Raw genomic sequence first — 23606 nt, forward strand, 5'->3', positions numbered from 1 at the left:
ACTCAGTGAGGCTCACATCAACTTAGCAAAACCCTGTTTCCAAATAAAAAATAAAATAGGGCTGGGAGAATAGCTCAGTGGTAGAAAGCCCCTGGATTTCAGTCCCAGGACCACAAAAAAAAAGCAATAATTCATTATTGCCATCGTCTTTTGGTATGGCACAAAAAACAATCTGTTATAAAATTTATATGTATTAATATATCTATATATTTAGTATTGTATGCTAGTTTTCAATCCTATTCTTATACTTTTATCAGATTTCTGTTGGACACATACCCTACTACTTCTTATTGCATTATTCTTTTCCCTATTCACCTTTTACTTATATTGCTCCTGCTGAGTCATTCCCAACTTTGTTATCTCATCTGAATTTTTTTTATTTTCGTAAAATAGCTAATTACAAAATACAAAATAGCCGGGCGTGGTGACATATGCTTGTAATCCTAGTATTTGGGAGACTGAGACAGGAGGATCTCGGTTCCATTCATGGACAGCCTCAATAATGTAACAAGACTCTAGGGCTGGGGTGTGACTCACAGGTTAAAATACCCCTGTGTACCATTCAGTTCATGATGAGTTTCTCTATTTTTCTGGCTTGAATGAATTTCCATGTTTTAACATATGAAACCTTCAAGAAATAAATGACTTCTGACCACTATACTTGAGACCCCTATATGAAGAACCAATTAGGGCCTAAGTTCAGATCACTGAGTCATATTTTAATCCTTTCCATTCGTATCATTTCACATCATGACCTAAAAGCCCGCCATCTGTAGTTATTTTTTAAAAATTCAATGATAAAGCTGGGCGTGATGGCACACACTTGTAATCCTAGCATTGGAGAGCTAAGACAGGAGGATCATGGTTCATAGACAGCCTCAACTACTTAGTAAGGCCCTTTGCAAATCAGTAAGACCTTGTTTCAAAAAAAGAATAAAAAATAGGGCTGAGGGTACAGTTCGGAGGTAGAATGCCCCAGAGTTCATCCCCAGTACTGCCAAAAAAAAAAAAAAAAAAGATAAAAATTCTAAGATTCTTGTTTTACAAACACAGATTACTAACCTAAAGGAACCCTGAGGGTTATTCATGGACTAAATTTACTGAATTGAGGAGGCTACTGAATTAAGGAGGCTACAAGAAATAATGTAATATGATAGATATGTTTATGGGTCTAAGACTGAGAAAGAAATTAGAAAGAAGTCTTTAAAAGATTTGTTTACAGAGCTGGGCATGGTGGCACATGGTTGTAATTCCAGCATTTGGGAGGCTGAGACAGAAGATCAAGATTCACAGAGAGCCCCAGTTAATACTTAGTGAGGCCCTTTGCAAATCAGTGAAACCCTATTTCAAAATAAAGAATAAAAAATAAGGCTGGGGGTGTAGCTTGGAGGCAGAATGCCTCTGGGTTCCATCCCTAATACTCCATCCCAAAGAAGATTAGTTTACAAAAGAGAAAAGAGAAGGAATGGATACAAATACATAAAATGGTGCTCTTCAGAAAATAAGTACGTAAATATATGCTAAATGACTCTAGACAATTCTGAACAAACAGCTTTAAAAACTAAAGAAAAAATTCATTAAAAACTCTTAATCCTATATTTTATATCACTTAACCTAAGATTGAGGAAATTAAAGGGTCATTAACAAAAAGAAATGACAATTATCAGTCAAGTCTGAAACAAATATTAGCTTAAAATGACAGATGATTATATTATACTCTGTACATTCAAAATAAAATGAAATAAAAAGCTTAAAAAAATAGAGGTCTTAAGCCGGGCGTGGTGGTGTACGCTTGTAATCCCAGCATTCGGGAGGTTGAGACCAGAGGATCACAGTTCGCAGCCTCAGCTACTTAGTGAGGCCCTCTGCAACTTAGTGAGATCCTGTTTCAAAATAAAAGAATAAAAAAATGGGGCGGGGGGTGTGTGGCTCGGAGGTCAAATGCCCCTGGGTTCCACCCCCAGACCCGAAAAAAAAAAAAAAAATAGATGTCTTGAAGACTTAGGACATTATGTGCTAAAAACCAATAATCAGACATTTATAGTTCTAAACATTTCTAGAAAATAACATAAACCAAGAACTGTGCATTTAAATGGCTGTGTTCTAAAAACAGTCAATCATTGAAACTGATACTACATTAATGGGAGTGGGGTGTCTTCTGGGAGATAGATACTCTGGATTATCTAATGCTCTTCTTAAAGGAATATTGAAGAATTAAAATACATGGATATATTAGAAAGAATGCCAAATGTACATTCTACCAAAACTAGATTTGAAGAAAAGTATCTTGCTTTCTTTCATTAGTATGGTGACATTCGATGTTAGAGGTATCTTGGTTGGAAAAGCTTTGACCGGGCAGCTTCAGTTTCAAGAAGACAAGTTAGGAGTCAAATTATATAGAAATAAGCATATTAAAATATATATTTGGTTGCTTATTTCAAGCAACTTAATAGTCTTCAGTTATGATCAATTCCCTAAGTACCCCAAATGCCCCCAAAGAAGTACTTAAACAGAAATACTTACTTAGGAAACCAATTTAATCCCAGGTGCTCTGTCTTGGAATATAATATTCTTTCCACCATGTCATAAAGTGGTCTCCAAGGCAACTCCAAATCATCTCTTGAAAGAAGTTCCTTTTTCCTATTTGGAAAACAAACTGCTTATGGATGGATGTGTGTGTGTGCAGGTATGTGTATATCAAACCTACGACAGCCTGGCATGGTGATGCATGCCTGTCATCCTAACACTTGGGAGGCTATGACAGGAGGATCGAGGCCAGCGGAGACCTATCAAACCTACTACACAGGGAAAACAGTTAAGCTCAGTGGGTTTTGCTTTTTCCCAAACACAACCACTCACCAGAACACAGTATTAAAAAGAGTGGTGCACGCTTGTAATCCCCACGCTTGGGAGGCAGAGACAGGAGGATAGCACTGGTTCGAAGTCAGCCTTGCTGGCTTAAGAGAACCTGTTTCCAAATAAAAATATAAAATAGGTCTGGGAGTGTAGCCCAGAGGTAGAAGAGTTTCCAGGAGCCCCAGTACCACAAAAAATAAAAATAAAAGAAAATAAAAATAAAAAGAACAATGTACAAGAGAACACTAGACTAAAAGGGGCATTTAAATATGTGCCACCATTACTGCATAGAAATTTCATATTTTCTAGCAGTATTTATAAAGTACTTTATGTCTGCAACATTGTGCTTAAAAAAAAAAATCAGAAAAGCAAAAGAATACATGATCACTGTCTTTTCAAGGAACTTATTACCTATCCAGGGGAAATACTTAACATAAATGAATATATAATCAAATATATTTGAAATATAATCAAATATATAGTTGTATGTATACTATAAAAGAGACAGCTTCATGGAGATGATTTTTAGCTATAAGATTAATATATACAATTAAACTTATAACAACATTTTGTGATTTTTTTTTTCCTAAGTGGCTTTCATTCCTAAAAACCTTGAAGAAACAAACTTCAGCAGAAACCACAGAAAAGGAACTTACTTCAACAAGTTGATCAAGAGACGGGCAAAGCCCTGCATCATGCTGATTTCCAGTTTGGGAATTGATACAAGTTCATACAATAGCTTAATAAATAGAACATGATCTTCTTTGCTAAACTTTCTCCCATAAAGTCGAATATACCTGCAAAAACAAATAAATAATTAAAGCTTTTAAAACTGGGTACAATAACACTTATTCTCCTTAGTAGCCAAGAAACCTAACGTCCATGGAGGGATAAAGAAAATGTGGTATATGTAATAAAATAAATTGTTCTGCCTTAAAAAGAAAATCCTGCTATACAACATGAATAAACTTTGAATGAAATAAGCCAATTACACACACAAAAAAACCCCACCAGGATGTGGTGGCACATGCCTGTAATACCAGCTACTCAGTAGACTAAGATAAGAACAACTCAAATTCAAGGCCAGCTAGGCAACTTAACGAGATCTTGTCTCAAAAATAAAATATAAAAGAACTGGGGATGTAGCTCAGTGCAAAGAATACCCCTGGTTCCATTTCTAATACCAAAATAATAATTATGCAAATGTTAGATTTCTATTTACCTAAAGCAATCAAATACAGAAACAGAAAGTAGACTTGTGGTTGCCAAGGGTTTCAAAATAAAGGTTAAGGGTATAGCTCAGTGGTAGAATGCCCCTGGGTTCAATCCCCAGTAACACACAAACACAAGGGGTATGTTATAGAGGGACTTTTTTTTAACCACATACATTGAAAAAAGGTATGTCAGCCAGGAGTGATGGCACAAGCTTGTAATCCCAATACTTGTGAGGCTGAGACAGGAGACCTCCGGTTTGTGATCAGCCTCAACAACTTAGTGAGATCATCTGCAACTTAATTGAGACTCTGTTTCAAAATAAGGAACAAAATAGGACTGGGAGGGGGTATAGCTTGGAGTTAGAATTCTCTTGGGTTCCATCCCCAATACTTTAAAAGAAAAGAGGTATAGTGAAACACAAATTTCAAATATCTCTTCTGCTAAGCATTTCATATTTATTATCAACATTATGCAACAAAAATCCTTCTGTAATCAAGATATTACCATAAGTATTTAATAAAAAAAGGTTTATAATAACTGAGTTCTTATGCAACATTTGATGGCCAATTAAGACACTGCTGCCTTATTGTTATAGAATATTAATTGGCCTTCAGTCATAAGTAATCTGAAAAAAGTTCCTCTGTCCCCCTCCTTTATTAAACAAATACTTATTCTAGATAACCTTCAAATTAAACTCCCTAAAACTACTTAAAAACAAGCACATGACAATGTAATTAAAGACCCTAAGCCCAGTTTTGCCAAAGATACTTCAGGCTACTGAATAAACAAAGTTGTGCCTTCCTGAAGCCTCTCACTGTTTCATTGTAAATTTAGAAGTAAAAGCTAGAAACATTTAAATGGTATTTTAAGTGAAAGCAAACTATCCTTTAAAACTAGAGTTTATTTTTAAGATAAGAGAGCTGGGCGTGGTGGCGCATGCTTGTAATCCCAGCATTCAGGAGGCTGAGGCAGGAGGACCTCATTCACCAACAGCCTCAGCTATTTAGTAAGGTCCTTTGCAACTCAGTGAGACCCTGTTTCAAAATAAAGAATAAAAAAAAAAAATAGGTCTGGGTACACGTGTAGCTCAGAGGTAGGATGCCCTTGGGTTCCATCCCTAGTACCTAAAAAAAAAAAAAAAAAGATAAAAATAAGAGATTTCAAATATTGCTTAATTTCACTGGCTGTTTCAGACCTTGCCAAGACTCTAAATGCCCTTAAATTATACATATACTCTCTGCTGTAGTTAGAATACTTTTGTGGAAAAATTGGAGACTCACTGCTCTAAGTCACTGAAATAAGTTAACTACAGTCCACAGTTGTCTTAACATTAGATACATAATATTCACAAAACCTTAATTTTAATACTATATAAGCTGGGCAGTGTCCCACTCTTGTATTCCCATACTTGGGAGGCTAAGACAGGAGGATCACAGGTTCTTTACCAGCCTCAGTAACTTGTGAGGCCCTCTGTAACTTAGTGAAACCCTGTTTCAAAATAAAAAATCAGGCTGGGAGTGGAGCTCAGAAGTAGAATGCCCCTGGGGTTCTATCCCTAGTACCAAAAGTATAATGATGATGATGATGATGATAATAATAATAATATGTAAAGAAATCAATGAGTGGTAGGAATGGGGAAAAGACTGCTTGAAAGACTGAAGCTACTGACAAAGCTAAAGATTTTAGGAGGACTTCTCAGAAATCTTTTATTTCCCCTAATTCTCTGGCAACAAGCAAGCAATTTTTCCTCATTGTATCTAAAAATATTATCCAAGAGAATTTTTTCAGGAACATGAAACATACTAATCATAAAAAAAACTTAATAAACTGGTCTTCATTAAAATTAAAACTTTTGCTCATAGGCCGGGTGTGCAGGCACATGCTTGTAATCCCTGAGCTTGGGAGGCGGAGACACACTTGGGAGGCGGAGGCTGGTTCAAAGCCAGCCTCCCTGGCATAAGAGTCCCTGTTTCCAAATAAAAATATAAAATAGGTCTGGGAGTGTAGCCCGGAGATAGAAGGGTTTCCAGGAACCCCAGTACCACACACACACACACACAAAACTTTTGTTCATAATAAAAAATTATTTACAGTAAAAAGTCCAGTCAGATACTTGGAATACATATATATGACAAAGAACTCATATCCAAAAAGTCTGGAAAAGTTATAATCTCTTAACTCCTATATGGTGTTTTTTAGGCAGAAGCCTGCAGGGCCCACACTCTTCATCACAATGGCCCCTTTCCCCACCTGGGATCCCTAGTAAACAGAGTCCAAGAGGAGGAGGACAAAAGTCAGGACACCAGCCACCCATCACCCTTCCTCATTGCCAAAGAAACCTGAAGGTTAAGATTAAGCTCAGGGAAGCTCTATCAAAGAACTAAAAAAAACAGCAAAGACCCCCTTTGCCCTTTTTTGCTTTGTGCTTTTTTTTTTTTTCTTTTGCAGTAGTGGGGATAGAACCCAGAGGCATTCTACCTCCAAGCTAAACCCCCATCCCTATTTTAAAATCTTTTTATTTTATTTATTTATTTTGGGGGGGGGGGTTAGGGGATGGAACCCAAGGGCATCAAACCTCCGAGCTACACCCCCTGCCCTATTTTTTATTCTTTATTTTGAAAGAGGGTCTCAGTTGCATATGGCCTAAGTACCAGGATCCTCAGGTCTCAGCCTCCCAAATGCTGGGATTACAAGCATGCGCCACCACACCCAGCTTCTCTTTTTATTTTTTGAAACAAGGTCTCACTGAGTTGTGAAGGGCCTTGCTAAGTAGCTGAGGCTGGCTGAGAACTTCTATCCTCTAGTCTCCACCTCTAGGATTATAAGCATGTGCCATCAGGCCAAGCTCTTTTGCTCTTGTTCAGCGCTTAAGATGGCCTGCCTTCCCCCTCAAATCCCTCCCTAAGTAAAATCTTTTCCTTTATCTCTGATTGACATATGTTGAAATTCTTTTCACCATGAAAAGCCATGAACCTACCTAAGTTATTTTGGTTTTCCATGGCAAGCCTAGTCTCAAACCTGTAATTCTCCTGTCTCAGCCTCCTAAATATGGGAATTTTTGGCATGCAGTACTATGCTCAATCTCCCAAGCCCTCTTATTTAATTAATGTGTGTGTGTGTGTGTGTGCGCGCGCGCGCACACGTGTGTATGGTACCAGAGAATTGAACCCAGAAACATTCTACATCTGAGTTACAACCTAGCCTAATTTTATTTGAAACAAATGTCTCCCTAAGTTGTTGAGGATTTCTCTAACTTGCTAAAGCTGTACTCAATCTTACAGTCTTCCTGTCTCAGCCTCCCAAATGCTAGAATTACAGGCCACACCTGGCTAGATTAAAAAAAAACCTCTAATAATAAATATTTGACCAAATTAAAATTAGACAAAGCTGGGTGTGGTGACTCATGCTGTAATCTCAGCATCTGGGAGGCTGAGATGGGAGGATCACGGTTCACAGACAGCCTCAGCTACTTAGTGAGGCCCTTTGCAACTCAGTGAGACCCTGTTTCAAAAAATAAAAAAATCAGGCTGGAGGTATGGCTCAAAGCTAAAATGCCTCTGGGTTCCATCCTCAGTACCAAAATAAAATAAAATAAAATAAAATTAGACAAACTGACTTTAAAATAGAGTTTTCCAAAACACCTAAAACAAAGGTCTATCATATTTTATTTTGTGATACTCAGAATTGAACCCAGGGGCATTCCATTCTATCACTGAGCTATATCCCGTCTTTTTTTTTTTTTTTTTTTTTTTTTAAGCAGGGTCTCACTAAGTTGATGAAGGCCTAGCAAAATTGCTGAGGCTGGCCTCAAACCTGCAATCCTCCTGCCTCAGTCTCTCAAATTCTGGGATTAATTATAAGCACCCTGCCACCTCACTAGTTTATCTTCTTTACAAAGTATAGTATTTCTCATGAAAAGGTCCAAATGGAAAGAGTTCACAGGTATATAGTTATCTTTGTCCCTATGCATAGGTTAGACAAAACTCACTGGAGTGTGGCATATTCTGAGGGTAGAGTTATCCCTTTGTGACTTATTAAAACTGACACAATTTGATCTAGATGTGGTGGCGCACACTTGTACATGCTTGGAATCCCACATTTGGGAGGCTGAGACAGGAGGATCGTGGTTCCCAGACAGCCTCAGCTATTTAGTGAGGCCCTTTGCAACTCAGTGAGACCCTGTTTCAAAATAAAGAATAAAAAATAGGGCTGGGGCTGGAAGTGGTGGTGCACACTTGTAATCCCCGCACTTGGGAGGCAGAGACAGGAAGGTCGTGCAGGTTGAAAGCCAGCCGCACTGGCTTAAACTTTTATATGTTTTATTTGGACCCTGTTTCCAAATAAAACATATAAAAATAGGTCTGGAAGTGTAGCCCAGAGGTAGAAGGGTTTCCAGAAACCCCAGTATCACCAATAAATAAATAAATAAAAATAGAACTGGGGGTGTAACTCGGAGGTGTACCCCTGGGTTCCATCTGCAGTACTACAAAAAAAAAAAAAAAGACAATTTCTTAGACTAATAAAGTAGCCAACTTTTTTTTTTTTTTGAGAAATAAAGAAAAAAATTTCTAGCTGGGTGTAATGGTGTATGCTTGTAATCCCAGGATTTGGCAGGCTGAGACAGGAGGATTGCAGTTTAGAGGACAGCCCCAGCAAGTTAGACTCATCAACCTAGCAAGAACCTGTTTCAAAATAAAAGTTAGTAAGTAAGTAAATAAATAAACAAATAAATAAATAAATAGGGCTGGAGGTATAGCTTGGAGGCAGAATCCCCCAGACTCAATTCCCAGTATGGAAGGAAGGAAGGAAGGAATTTCTTGAAATGCTTTAATGGGTGTCATCTATGAGCCAGGCAATGAAAAATTTAAAAATAAATTAATAAATAAAAAATGAATGGCCCTGAAGCATGCAGCCTAGAAAGGGAGACAAGTAACTTAACTGAGTATTCCAATAATGCGTGGGTAAAAAAAGAAAGAATAAACAATTGGGCTGGGAGTAGAGCTCAGAGGTAGAATGCCCCTGAGTTCTATCCCAGGTACCACAAAAAAATAAAATAATGCTCATAATACAATTTTAATAGTCATATGGTCAGTCTGCTTTTCATCTATGTTCCCTACATTACATGGCTTTCTCCAAACTCCTCCCTAACTAAACCCTAACTCAAGTTCAGCTGTGAGTCTTCCCCTAGGTAGGCTTCCCAGGATATATATATATAACCAGGAAGCTTTCCCTCTTTTGAACATAGTGGTTAAGAGCAAGACCTTTGTGGTCATCAAGGAAAACTGACTATAACAAAGTCTCTGCTGATTCAATGCCTGTGCAACTCCTGCATCCATTAGCTGAAACCCTAATCTGCAACATCATGTTATTTTGAGATGGAAGTTTGGGGTTGCAATTAGTCTTGAAGGTGGAGCCGTTATGATGGGATTAGTATCTTTATAAAGAATCAGAAAGAGCTTGATTCCATTTCTCCTTGCTGCTCTACAGGTGAAGATACAGCAAGGCAGCTAGCTGTTAACCAGGAAGAGGTTCGCCAGAACTCATGGATGGTGGCACCATGATCTCAATTTCCAACCTTCAGAAGGAGGAAAATAAACGTTTGCTGGTAAAGTCATTCAGCTTATGGTATTAGAGGAGCCTGTGCAGACTCAAGACAACTTTGTTAAGCTTCATTTTTTTCAAAAGTAAATTTGGGATAATAAATATAGTTTATAGGTTTAATGAAGTAATGAATGTAAAGCACCTAGCATCCCTGGCATGTTATGACTTTGCAGTGTGTGGCAGGCAGTATCTACACCACTCAATATTCTACTAATACTCTCTTGTAAATTCAGGTTATTGGTACGTTAACTGTTATAAACTTTTCATTTTCATTACTTATGTCCTTCTAACTCAGTAAGTACCAACTGATTATATGATCTGAAGAATGACACCTGTTACATATGTACCTTTAAAATTGTTTTTGACCAAGCATAGTGGCACACCAGTAATCCCAGTACTTTGGAGGCTGAGACGTAAGAGTGCTTCTAATGGGAGACTGCCCCGTATTGGTTTCCAATAAAAAGAGTGAAAGCTGGTCAGAGCCTGGGTGCTAAGCAAGCACTCAGACAGGCGGGCAAGAAAGAAATTAAAAAAAAAAAAAAAAAAAAAAACCCAACAGATTGGCCTTCTATACTCTTTTTTTTGTTGTTGTTTTTTGAGGTACTGGGGATGAAACCCAGGGGCATTCTTCTACCTCTGAGCTATACCCCCCACCCTATTTTTATTCTTTATTTTGAAACAGGGCCTCACTAAGCTGAGGCTGTGTGATCTTCCTGTCTTAGCCTCCCAAATGCTGGGATTACAAGTGTGCACCATCATGCCCTGCCTTGCTACACTTTTAAACTCACCCTCCCCTTATCCTTGCCCTGTTTTTAACCCATAGTAATAATGTAGAGACAATTAGAGCTTTTAGCCTGCTATAGATAGATAGATAGATAGATAGATAGATAGAAGATAGATAGATGTGTCCTGCTCCTGGCACATCTTAAAAGCTGTAGAGATAGCAAAAGCCTAGTGCTCTGTTCTGAGATTATGCTCTGTGAGTTTATACACCGCTGCATTAGCTGTGATTAGTGCCTCTGTTTCCCCATTGTCCTCCAAGACCAGGCTTTGATATACAAGATGCAAGCTATAATTGGTGCTTGTTTCCCTATTTTTCTTTGTAACCTGACCTGATATGCAGGATGTAAGCTCAGTATGTTATTTCAAAGCACCATCAATTAATGGGCAACTGGTAGAGCAGAGGTAGAAAAAATATGGTAACACTTAACAAGTACACTGACCAGCAACAAGGTAATACTACCAGCCTAAATGAGTTGCTAGCCCGGTTATCCTGGGAACACTGATAAGAACACACCAAAGCCCAGTATGGTGGCACAGGTTTCTAATCCCAGCATTTGGGAGGTTGAGACAGGAGGATCTTGGTTCCTGGACAGCCTCAGCTACATAGTGAGGCCCTTTGCAACTAATTAAGACCTTGTTTCAAAATAAAGAATACAAAATATAGGGCTGATGGTGTAACTTGGGAGTTGAATGCCCCTGGGTTCCATCCCCAGTACCGCAAAAAAAAAAAAAAAAAAAAAAAAAAAAAAAAAAAACCAATGGAAAAACTTTATTTATGGGCTGGGGTCTGAGGGGAGGGCACCTTGGAGCTCTCCATTTTCCTTTCTCTCCCTTTCTATTTCCTACTGACTTTGCTGATTAGTTTTAATTTCCTTATTCAACAAATGAATAGAGAAAAAGAGCCCACAGTGCTGTTACAAACCATAACAAAGGGATAGCAAGTTTGAGGATAGCCTCAGCAAGTAGTGAGATTCTAATTACCTAGTGAGGCCTTGTTTCAAAAAAATAAATAAGATTGGGCTGGGGGTGTAGCTCATAGGTAGAACACCCCTTGGTTCAATCCCAGTAACACACACACACACACACATACACAAATTCTTTGGTCATGCCCTACAATAACAAATATAATCTAGTACATATACATACACACATATACAAAACTAAAATAAAGGTCATGAACTGTCACCCTCATTATGACCAAATGCACTCTAATTATTTTAATCTACTTTACCAAAAACTAGTCAAAACCTATCAGATTGATTCCCCAACTCTTTTGCTTATGACTCATTATCTGTAATATTATATAATACACATATAAATGAACATACAGATAAAAATGTAATTCCCCCTTTAAATAACCTTAAGATAAAAAAAATTACGGGTTTTTTTAAATCACATTTCTAAATAATTTCTGGATTGGTTATGTGGTAACTTCTGCTGCCATACACAGAACAGTCAACTCCATTTGTTAAGTGTTTACAGAAATTTGACATTTTATTTATTAAGGTATTTGGAAGTAATCTACATTCCTTAGAACAACTATTCCAACTAAACTCTTCAGGAATCTGCCCCAAGTGAACTCCATTCAGAAGACTTGCTACTTAGTGAGGGCTTCCGCAACTTAGTGACACCCTGTTTCAAAATAAAGGATAAAAAATAGGGCTGGAAATGTAGCTAGGAGGTAGAATGCCCCTGGGTTCCATTTCCAGTACCACCAAAAAAAAAAAAAGCCTCCATTCAATTAAAGAACATATATTTCAATTACAATGTTATTTTAAGATGCTGCATGCAGCCAAGAACATATGGGGGAAATTATTTAAAAGTAACATTCAAGCCAGTCCTGGTAGCCTGTAATCCTAGTACTTGGGAGGCTGAGACTGGAGGATCATAGGTTCAACAACACCCTCAGCAAATAGTGAGGCTCTTATCAACCTAGCAAGATCCTATCAAAATAAAAGACAGGGCCGGGCATGGTGGCGCACGCTTGTAATCCCCGCGCTTGGGAGGCGAAGACAGGAGGATGGAACAGGTTCAAAGCCAGCCACGCACGCTGGCTTAGGAGACCCTGTTTCTAAATAAAAATATAAAATAGGTCTGGGAGTGTAGCCCGGAGGTAGAAGGGCTTCCAGGAACCACCAAAATAAATACCACCAAAATAAATAAATACCACCAAAATAAATAAATAAATAAATAAATAAATAAATAAATAACAGGACTGGGTAATACCTTGGAGGTAGAATGCCCCTGGGTCCAATCTCCAGCAACATACATACACACACACACACACACACACACACTCAGCTCTCAGAACTTTAAATATTATTTTATTATATTTAAGCTACTTAGTGCCTCAGTGAGAGGCATTAAAACACACTGATAAGCAGGCCATAGTGCTGCACGCTTTTTTTTTTTTTTTTTTTACAGTACTAGGGATTAAACCTATGGGCATGCTACCTCCGAGATACACCCCCAGCCCTATTTTTTATTCTTTATTTTGAAACAAGGTCTCACTAAGTCAAGGAAGAAAGCCTCATTATGTAGCTGAGGCTGGCCGCAAACCAAACCCCAATCCTCCTGGCCTCTCAAGTACTGGGGTTTCAAGAGTATGCCACCATGCCCAGTTTGGTGCATGCTTGTAATTTCAGTATTTGGGAGGCTGAAGCCAGCCTCGGCAACTTAGCAAAGCTCTCAGTAACCTAGTGAGACCCATTCCCAAGTAAAAATAAAATCGAGCTGGGAGTATAGGTAGAGGTTGGAGGTTGAGGGTTTAAACCTCAGTACCAAAAAACAAACACACCTGATGAGAATGAAACTCTTTATTTAAAATAATATATTTAAAATTCATATTTTCTAAGCCAGGTGTGGTGGCGCACACTTGTAATTCCAGCATTTGGGAGGCTAAGATGGGAGGATGGAGGTTCCAGGACACCTCAGCTACTTAGTGAGGCCCTTTGCAACTCAGTGAGACCATGTTTCAAAAAGAATAGGGCTGGGGGTGTGGCTTAGAGGTAGAATGCCCCTGGGTTCCATCCCCAAATATCTTATTTTCATTCTCCATATCTCATTTTGGAGCTACTATTTTCCCTGCCTGGTCTGTCCTAAAAGAACAAAAATGTATAATAGCAGAAAGCATACCGGAATTTCCTTTAAGGCAGAAATCTTATACTGACAGGTCCCAAATGCCCAGCCGGCCGTGGTGGCACACGCTTTTAATCCCAGCGCTTGGGAGGCTGAAACAGGAGGATCACGCGGGTTCGAAGCTGGCCTCAGCTACACAGTGAGGTCCCCGGCAACTTAGTGAGACCCCAATTCAAAATAAAGAAAAGTAAATAAATAAAAAGGGCTATAGTAGGGCATGGTGGTACTTGCCTGTAATCCCATACTTGGGAGGCTAAAACAGGAGGATTGCAGTCTCAAACAATAGTGAGACTCTCATCAACCTAATGAGACTTATTTCCAAATAAGAAATAAAATAGGGTTGGGAGTGTAGCTCAAAGGTAGAATGCCTCTGCCTTCAATCCCCAATAACGTGAAAAGAACAGAACAGAACAGAACAGAAAAGAAAAGAAAAGAAAAGAAAAAGGACTAGGAGCCATGGTGGCACATGCCTGAAATCACAGTACTTAGAGGCTAAGAGAGGAGGATCACAGTTTTGAGATCATCCTCAACAACTTAGACCCTCAGCAACTCATTGAGACGCTGTTTCAAAATAAAAAACAAAAGCCGGGTATGGTGGCACATGCTTGTAATCACAGTACTTGGGAGGCTGAGACAAGAAGATCACAGGTTCATGTCCAGCCCTAGCTACTTAGTGAGGCCCTCTGCAACTTAGTGAGACCCTGTTTCAAAATAAAGAATAAAAAAGTAGAGCTGGGGGTATAGCTCAGAGGTAGAATGACCCTGGGTTCAATCCCCAGTACTACAAAAAATAATAAACGATAAAAAACGAGCAAGGGATTTAACAGTAAGATCATGTATGATGCCCTGGATTTAATACCCAGCACTGCAAAATATATTTTATGTATGTGTATTTATATATAAAACACACATAATGCGCCGGGCATGGTGGCACACGCTTGTAATCCCAGCATTCGGGGGCCTGAGACAGGAGAATCATGGTTCTCAGAAAGCCTCAGGTACTTAGTGAATTCCCTTGAAACTCAGTGAGACCCTGTTTCAAAATAAAGAATGAAAAATAGGGGTTGGGTGTAGCTCGGAGGCCCCTGGGTTCCATCTCCAGTACCGAGAGAAAAAAAAAAAAAAAACCACACACACATATGAATATATATGCATGTATGTGTGGAGAACAGGGTCAATGGGAACTCTAACTCAATTTTTGCTGTGAACTAAAACTGTTCTCTAAAAAATAGTTTAATTTTTAAATCAAATATGAAATATATTGCTATACTTATACAACTGTCAGAAAAATTCATTCCTCTCAAAATGACTTAATTAAAAATCACTTAACTCCTATTTTTTCAAATGGAAAATCAATTTTCTCATTACAAAGATTTTTTTGGTTTCTATTTTGACTCATCACTTAGTAACAAAGACAACCTTATTTACTTTTATGAACTGGTTCACTCTAATATGGTAATTGTCAAGATTCCAAGATTACTTTAGTAATAGAATGCACTTGTAGTACCTCACATTACTAGACAACAGATTCAGCAGTCAGCATTTCCTGCTTTCTTCCCCAACAATGATTCAAGTTTGGATATTTTGTGTTTGGATTAATTTTCTTTCACAAGAGATGGTCAGTTTTTTGTTTGTTTGTTTGTTTGTTTGTTTGTTTTGGGCGGATCTGGAGCCCAGAGGCATTCGACCTCCGAGCTACACCCCCTGCCCAATTTTTTATTCTTTATTTTGAAACAGGGTCTCACTGAGTTGCAAAGGACCTCACTAAGTAGCTGCGGCTGTCCATGAACCGCGGTCCTCCAGTCTCAGCCTCCCAAATGCTGGGATTACAAGTGTGCACCATCATGCCCAGCTAGATGGTCAGTGTATTTGATAACTCATAACCAATCTATATTAAATTTTAAATTCCTGAATCAGGCCTGATGGCATACACCTGTAATCCCAGTACTTGGGAGGCTGAGACAGGAGAATTGTAGGTTTGAGGGCAGCCTCAAAAAGTAGTGAAAGTCTCATCAGCCTAGTGAGATCCTGTTTCAAACTAAAAATAAAATAGGGCTGGGGTATAGCTCAGAAGTAGAACACCCCTGGGTTTAATCCCCAGTACCACACACACACCAAAAAAAATTAAATTTCTTAAATGCATTGTTTGGCTCAACTAGAATAACCTGTCTAGGAAGGTTACATAATGTTAATAATAATTTAAAAGCTGTACCTTTATTCTATGTATTTATTTTTTTTCTGGGTTCAATCCCCAGTACCTCTCCTACCAATATAAACAAGCGCGCGCACGCGCGCGCGCGCACACACACACACACACACACACACACACACACACAGAGTCAAAAAATTACCATGGATGGATTAAATATGTAAGGGATTATTCTACTATCTATAACGTGTAAAAAAGAAAAATCAAGGTTTTTTTGTTTGTTTTTTGGTGGTATTGGGGATGAAACCCAGGGGCTTTCTATCTCCAAACTACAACCCCAGTCCTATTTTTTTATTCTTTATTTTGAAACAGGGTCTCACTGAGTTGCAAAGGGCCTTACTACGTAGCTGAGGCTGTCTGCAAAAGTAGCTGAGGCTGTCTGTGAACTGCAATCCTCCTGTCTCAGCTTCCCAAATTCTGGATTACAAAGGTGTGTCACCACATCTGGTTGAGAAATCCGTTTTAATTTACCTAAGGATTCTAATTCAGGGTTCCATCCCCAGTACCATCAAAAAAAAGAAAGAAAGAAAGAAAGAAAGAAAGAAAGAAAGAAAGAAAGAAAGAAAGACAGCCAGCCAGCCACTAGGTTTTTTTTGGGTTTTGTTTTGTTGGTACTGGGGTTCCTGGAAACCCTTCTACCTCTGGGCTATACTCCCAAACCTATTTTATATTTTTATTTGAAAACAGGGTCTCTTAAGCCAGAGAAGCTGGCTTCGAACCTGAGCGCGGGGATTACAAGCGTGCACCACCACTAGTTTTAAAATCCACTAATTGTCTTAAACTGCCTGTCAACTCTAAAGCGAAGAAGAGGTTAAGTAAGGTCAAGCCAGGAATAGATACCTGAGGAGTTCTAGACTTCACTGCCTCTTTGTAAGGTCCAGAAGAAAAAGAACAAAAATAAGTTTCAAAATTACCTCTGAAAACCAGGCATGGTGGCACATGCTTGTAATCTGAGCATTTGGGATGCTGAGACAGGAGGATCACAGTTCATGGACAGCCTCAGCTACTTAGGCCCTTTGCAACTCAGTGATACCTTATTTCAAAATAAAGAATAAGCCAAGCATGGTGGTGCACCTTGTCATCCCAGTGCTTGGGAAGCTGAGACAGGAGGTTCGAACAGGTTCGAAGCCAGCCTCAGCTACTTAGTGAGGCTCTCAGCAACTTAGTGAGACCCTGTTTCCAAATAAGGTATAAAATAGGTCTGGGAGTATAGCCTGGAGATAGAATGCCCCTGGGTTCTACCCCCAGTACCCCCCCACACACACACACAGAATAAAAAATAGGGCTGGGGGTGTAGCCTGGAGGTAGAATGCCCGTGGGTTCCATCCCCAGTACTGGGGAAAAAAAATTACCTTTGTGTCAGTCATGGTGGCACAATCTATAATCCTGTACTCAGGAGGCTGAGACAGGAGAATCACAGGTTAGAAGACAGCCTCAGCAAGTGAGATTCTCAACAACCTAGCAAGACCTTTTGTCAAAATAAGATAAGACTAGGGGTGTAGCTTGGAGGTAGTATGTCCCTCAGTTGAATCCCCAATATAAAAAAAAAATTACCTTTCTTCAATCCTCTTCACTCTCTACATGGGTCATACATGCTATCTACAGTCCATAAACTGTCTTTACTTCCACTTTCCAAAGACTACTAATTTGTTGCTTCTTTCTCCGATTTGTTTTCCTTAATTTCCCTTGTTTCCTTCCTTCTTAAAACTTTGCCTTGTAATCTCTCTTAAATAGGCAGTTCTAATATTACAAACTGTATATTAATGTTTGTACTGTATCACAGGACCAATTAAAAAAATAAGCCAGGTGTGGTGGCACATGCATGTAATCTCAGTACTTGGGAGGCTGAGAAAGTATAATTGCAGGTTCATGGCCAGCCTGAACAATTTAGTGAAGCCCTCTACCACTTAGTGAGACCTTGTTTCAAAATAAAAGAATAAAATTGGTCTGGGAGTATAGCTCAGAGGTAGAACATTCCTGGGTTCCATCCCCTGTACCACAAAAAATAAAACAAAACAAAACACAGGGGCACTGAAAATGTAGCTCATTAGTAAAGCGCTTGCCTATGCCCAAGGTACTGCGTTCAGTTCCCAGTAACACAAAAAAATAAAAATAAAACAAAAAGTACACAAAGAAGCTGTGGTCAGAGATGCTAAACAGATCTGCAAGTGTCAGAATGGATTTATTTACTGCCTCACTAAATAGCAGAAGCTAGCTGCAGCTTGTGATTCTCTTGTCCTAGCCTCCCCAAATATTGAGATTACAAGTATGCACTACCATGCCCAGCTTCAGAATGGATTTTAAACTACTAAAATGAAGTATAAAGCCAAAAAGGGGTGGCCAAATGTAGAGTTGGCAAATCTCTTAACCCTGAAATCTGTCTTAAAAAGGGCTCGGGCAATAGCTTGAAGGTAGAATGCCTCTGGGTTCAATCCTCAGTACTACCACCCCCACCAAAAATTAAAAAAAAATTTAAAACCCCACAACTATTAGCACTTTAACATAACTTAGGACAAAACAAAACAGAATCTTAGAATAAAAAAAAAATTACCCTAGATCATAATATATATAGCCTGTTGAATTCAAAATGTTACCTAGGGCAATCCCCAGAACCAGTTTCCAGCATTTAACCACCATTCCAAAATAAAACTCTATCCACAACAACACTTTTTACTGGCTATTTACATATAAAATTTAGGGGTTCTAGCCAGGCACATGCTTCTAATTCCAGTACTTAGGAGGCCAAGATAGGAGGATTGGTAGTTCACAGCCAGCCTCAGCAATTTGATGAGGCCTTCAGCAACTTAGTGAGACCCTCTTTGAAAATAAAAGAATAAAATAGAGCTGGAGGTAATAGATGAGAGGTAGAATGCCCGTGGTTTCAATTCCCAGTACCACAAGAAAAAAAAAATTTATGGGTTCAAAAAAACTTCTAAAGCTATCTAACTGCAATCCTGCCCTGAACACCAAGTGTTTTCTCCACTGTATTTTTAGCCATTCCTAGGTAAGAATTGCTCTTAACAAGCCAAAATACTAATAAAAATCTTGGTGTTAATGTACCAAACTTGTTAACAATAAGTACTTCAGAAAATATTACATTATACCTGTGTAGATTCTAGGTTCATAAGCCCCAACTAGATATATTTTCACACATTGGTATATTTATATACTGTGTACCTAAAAGGAGCTGTTTATGCACAATGGTATTCTCTGGCAAGTCTCAACTAAATGATTTAAATGGGCAATTGTTGGAACCTAATAAAGTAGCTGTATTTTTCCTGTGCCTAAATAACACAAACACCTAGGAGGCTCACTTGAAAAAGAATATGAATTATAATCATTTATAACATTGAAAACACTCTTCCCTTTGACTAAAAGTAACTAGATCTGTTGTACCTCCTTCCTTTTCTATGGATTTTTTTTTCCGGGTCTGGGGATGGAACCCAGAGGCATTTGACCTCCGAGCTACACCCCAGCCCTATTTTTTATTCTTTATTTTGAAACAGGGTCTCACTAAGTTGCAGAAGGCCTCACTAAGTAGCTGAGGCTGTCCGCAAACCGGGATCCTCCGGTCTCAGCCTCCCAAATGCTGGGATTACAAGCGTGCGCCACCACACCCAGCTTCTCCTATGGATTCTAATACCACAGACTTGATCCTCTAGTCAAGAGGAGGGCTATTAACCTTAACGTTTTGTCACTCTTTGAAGAGGGCAAATTTAAGTGCTTTCGTTTTGCTTCGTTTATTTAAAAAGGTAATTTTTCCAGTCCACCCTGTAAGAAGTGATGAGAAATTTGTCAGAGGCCCCCTAGTAACTTAGCAGATAAGAATCATCCTGTGAGGAAATACAGAGAAGACTATTGCATTACAAAACCCTGAGTCATCACCCCGTTCACTCAGTAGATTTGGGTAAACACTAAACAAGTGACTAAGGTCCTGTGTGTTCACCCATCCATAACCACAGGCATTGAACATTCAATGTTACCAGACTTTAAGTACAGTTAACCAAACATGATATAGCAAAAAAAAAAAAAAAGAAAAGAAATTTTAGAAAGTTCTGACAGTACAGATGCCCAACTAGCAAATAAGGTCCCTAACCTCCCCCCCCACAGTACTTTTCTTTTTCTAATTTCTGTGACACTATAATTTAGTTTACATCTTAGAGAAATAAGAAATACTCCTGACACCGACTTACGTTAAGTCCCAAGCCTAAAACACACATGCCTGATACTAATAACGCCAGGGACAACCTGACAGCACTCCTCTCTATGTTGCTTGTAATCGTAAAGGTCTCGCTAAAGGAAATGTCACAACAGAATCAATATACACTTCCCTCAGATTCTAAGACAACGTTCTCAACATAGACGTCTACTCCACAGCCCAAGAATGCGCTGGCAGCTGATTTTAAACCAGTCTTTTTTTTAATCAACCCCACAAAGAGCAGCCCCCCCCCCGACAATCCATTAGTTGTTTCACAAAGTTACTAGAAGCGAGAAGAGGCGGGGATCCTAAGAGAAGACTCAGAGAAAACACCAGGAGAAGTCAAGAGTTCCTTCTCCAAAGACAAATCCTCTCGCCCAGCCTCTCCCACACGCAAAGCTCCAACGAGGACCTTTGGGGACCGCTCATTTCTCTCGCTCCTGGCACGATGTCCTCCGGCTCCCCGGGGCCCCGCAGGTCGCAAGAAACCACCAGAACGCTTGGGGAGAAGCAGCTGGAGAGGACGAGGGCTGCCGGGGACCGAGAGGGCCCGCAGGAAAGCGGCAGGGAGGAAGCCGGATTCTCTGCTGACTGGCCAAGACCCGGGGCCACTGGCCTCAACGCGGCGGCTCCAACCAGGTCAGGGCCGAGGGTCCAGCGGTCCGGACCCAGAGCCGCCCGACCCCTCCCCACCGAGCCGTGGCCGGCACACTTACGTGGAGAGTTTCCTGGTCCAGAAGAGGCCCCCGGGCCACAGCTCCTGGAGCTGCACGGCCCGGCCCAGGTTGCTTTTGATCTGGGCCAGCTGCAGGTCCGACTCGGCGTCCAGCCGCTCGGCGTACGGCAGCAGCTTGTTGTACACGATCTCCTTCTGCGGGACGAAGCCCCGCGGGCCGGGCCCGGGCGCCCCGCCGGGCTCCGGGGGCTCCCCGCCTCCCGCCCGCTCGGCCGGCTCCATGAGCCCGGGGACAGCCCCCCGCCCCCTCCCACCCTCGCCCTCCCCGGCCCCCTCCCCTCTCCGGGCTCCGCCTCCTCCGCGTCGCCGTCGCTCCGCGGCCCGGCGGCCCGTCGCCTCCCCGGCCGCTGCCCCCTCCCCTGCCGGCGCGCTGCTGGGCCCGCGCGGTCCCCGGTTCGTTGGCGGCGGCAGCGGCCGCTCTGCCCGCCCCGCACCGGCTCCGCGGGTGACGCTGCAGCCGCCGGCCGGCGCTTCCGGGCGGCCCCGAGTCACTTCCGGGGCGGGGCGGGGCGGGGCGGGGCGGCGGGGCGGCGGGAGCTGGGCGGCCGCCTTCCTCGCCGCGGGCAGGGCTCGGAGCCCCCACCCCGGCCTCTGGGCCGGCGCGAAGCTGCCCACCGGAAACACGAGGCCGAGTTCCAACCTATTGTCCACCCGGGCCGGGGCCTGCGGGCGTTCCCTAGGGCTGCCCTGCGCAGCCTCGAGTTGCCAGGGCCGCAGGCCCAGGAACTGGTTCCCCCCGCCGAGTGTCCCCTGCTTCTAGGCCACGAGAGTTTATGAAATAGCCTAGGTAACCCGTATCTATCCCACCGGTTCCTTATAAATGTTTCACTGGCTCCCCTTTAAGCCGCTGCCTTCTGTATCCTCCTGGCCGCCATCATTCCACAGGAGGGAATATTCAACAAATACTAGTTGAACTATTGAGTTTGCTAGAGGTCCTAAAAGTGAAAAGTTTAAGGGCACCTGGTTTCTGCCCTAGGAACTTAAAGCCCAGCAGAGATACAGACTAATGAATTACATGTGAATCACAATCCTAGGGAATGCTCTAATGTCTAAAGTACAGAATGTCTCACGAACTCTTAAAAAAGGAGCTCGAACTGGAGGGGTGTCCGGTAGTTTCCTAAAACTGTTATTTAAGTTAGCTATAAGGGGTTGAGTGCAGAGGCAGCAAGCCTGTATTCTAGGAATTCAAAGTTCAGAATAGCTGAAGATTGCAAGACAGTAGAGAAATGAGACCAAGAAGAAAATGCTGGAGAATTTAGAGCTTTATTGTAGAAACACAAGAAACTTCTGAATGATATTAAGCATAAGAGTGGCATTCTAAGATTTACATTTTGAAGAATTACTGATGTTTTATGGAGTGTAGGTTGGAACAAACAAAATTGAGAACTGAAGGACCCCTTGAGCAGACATAAGGATGGCTTGGGTATTAGCTGAAATGATTTGAGCTATTTCACTAGAATAGCGTGGACTCAGTCAAATGTGAAAAATGAAAGAGACGGAAGAAATGCGTGATGCCAGAATTCTGTCAAGTTGAGGAGAGATAGGAATCCTTAAATGCAATAAAGAAGACAGAAGAAACAGTTTTGGAAGCAGAATGCCTCTGTATGGGTATGTTGACATGGGATCTGGAGTACGATATAAATTGGGATATGGAAAACGAACGTGGTGCACGCTTGTAATCCCAGCATTTGGAAGGCTGAGATGGGGGGATCACAGTTCCCCAACAGCCTCAGCTACTTAGTGAGGCCCTCTGCAACTTAATGAGACCCAATTGCAAAATAAAGAATAAAAAAATAGGGCTGGGTGTGATCCTCAGAGGTAGAATGCCCCTGGGTTCCATCTCCAGTACCATTAAAAAAAAAAAAAAAAAAAAAAAAAAAAGGATATAGCTGTTAGGAGAGAATGAGAAAAGTGAAAAAAAAAAAAAATGGACCTTTGACAAAACTCTTAGGAACCTCACACTTAAGGATGGGCAGAGAAAGAGAAAGGGGGCATTGAGTGTGCCGGCACTGGGGAATGGCTTCAAAGTGTATTTGAAAATAGCTTTGGCATTAATGTGCCAGCATTGGGAAATGACTTCAAAATGTATTTGAAAATAGCTTTGGTATTAGAAAGTCAGAGCTTGGGTGTGGGCAGGCACTCAGACAGGGAAGGGACCCTGCAGAGCCCAAGGGCCTCTGCATTTTAAAGACAAGTAACTTCTAGCAGACAGGCTAGGATGTGGGAGGATGGCACAAGTCTTCAAGAGAACCTGACTTTGATTATCAAAGTAACACATTTTGGGTCTTAAAGATTTGAGCTTACAGCGAGGAGGAATAGCGGAGGAGGAAGAAGACTTTTGGTCAGATAGGATGTAAGATAGTGAATCTCCATCAAAAGACTTGCCCTGGAGAAGGGGCAGATCTAGTCGGGTCAGAAAGATGACTGGTTAAACGAAGATGCAAGATAAAATTCTATATAAAAACTGTTCTATATCCAAAAACTTCAGTAACTTATTTTCAAGTTACTTACTCCACTATACCTCCTCTGGTGTAGTGCTTTAATTTCAAGTTACTCCACTACACCCCCTCTGGTGTAGTGTTTTAATTTGTTCCTTCTTTCTGTTTTTGTATTAATAAAATTGCTTAAGCTTACAGAAAGAAAAAAAAAAGAGTTCTGGCTATTCTTTTCCAAGATAGCTAAGAACAAGAACCCGTGGCTACATCTCACAGTGGTACAGTTTTGCTCTACCACCGTAACATAGAGCACAAGGAATATTCACAAGAAGCAGTTAAAAAGGTATGAGGCATTCTAGGAGAGTGGGCACTGCTAAAACCATAATGTTTTGCAGGGCGTGGTGGCACACGCTTGTAATCCCCGCACTTGGGAGG

The 23606-nt window shown here is 40.8% G+C and overlaps 1 protein-coding gene across 1 annotated transcript in view; it reads right to left on the reverse strand.

Annotated features, from left to right (window-relative positions):
* The window catches only part of PSME4 (proteasome activator subunit 4), a gene marked incomplete at both ends in the record, with an annotated part of 114043 nt that extends 93085 nt beyond the window's left edge, over positions 1 to 20958 (reverse strand). The window contains 3 exons of the mRNA XM_080711939.1: positions 2524 to 2640; positions 3513 to 3653; positions 20717 to 20958. Of these exons, the coding sequence (XP_080568065.1) occupies positions 2524 to 2640; positions 3513 to 3653; positions 20717 to 20958 (500 nt within the window). The remainder of the gene's footprint in view (positions 1 to 2523; positions 2641 to 3512; positions 3654 to 20716) is intronic.
* Between the last annotated feature and the right edge of the window lie 2648 nt (positions 20959 to 23606).

Source organism: Muscardinus avellanarius (assembly GCF_963383645.1).
Source record: "Muscardinus avellanarius genome assembly, chromosome: 15".
Classification (NCBI taxonomy): domain Eukaryota; kingdom Metazoa; phylum Chordata; class Mammalia; order Rodentia; family Gliridae; genus Muscardinus; species Muscardinus avellanarius.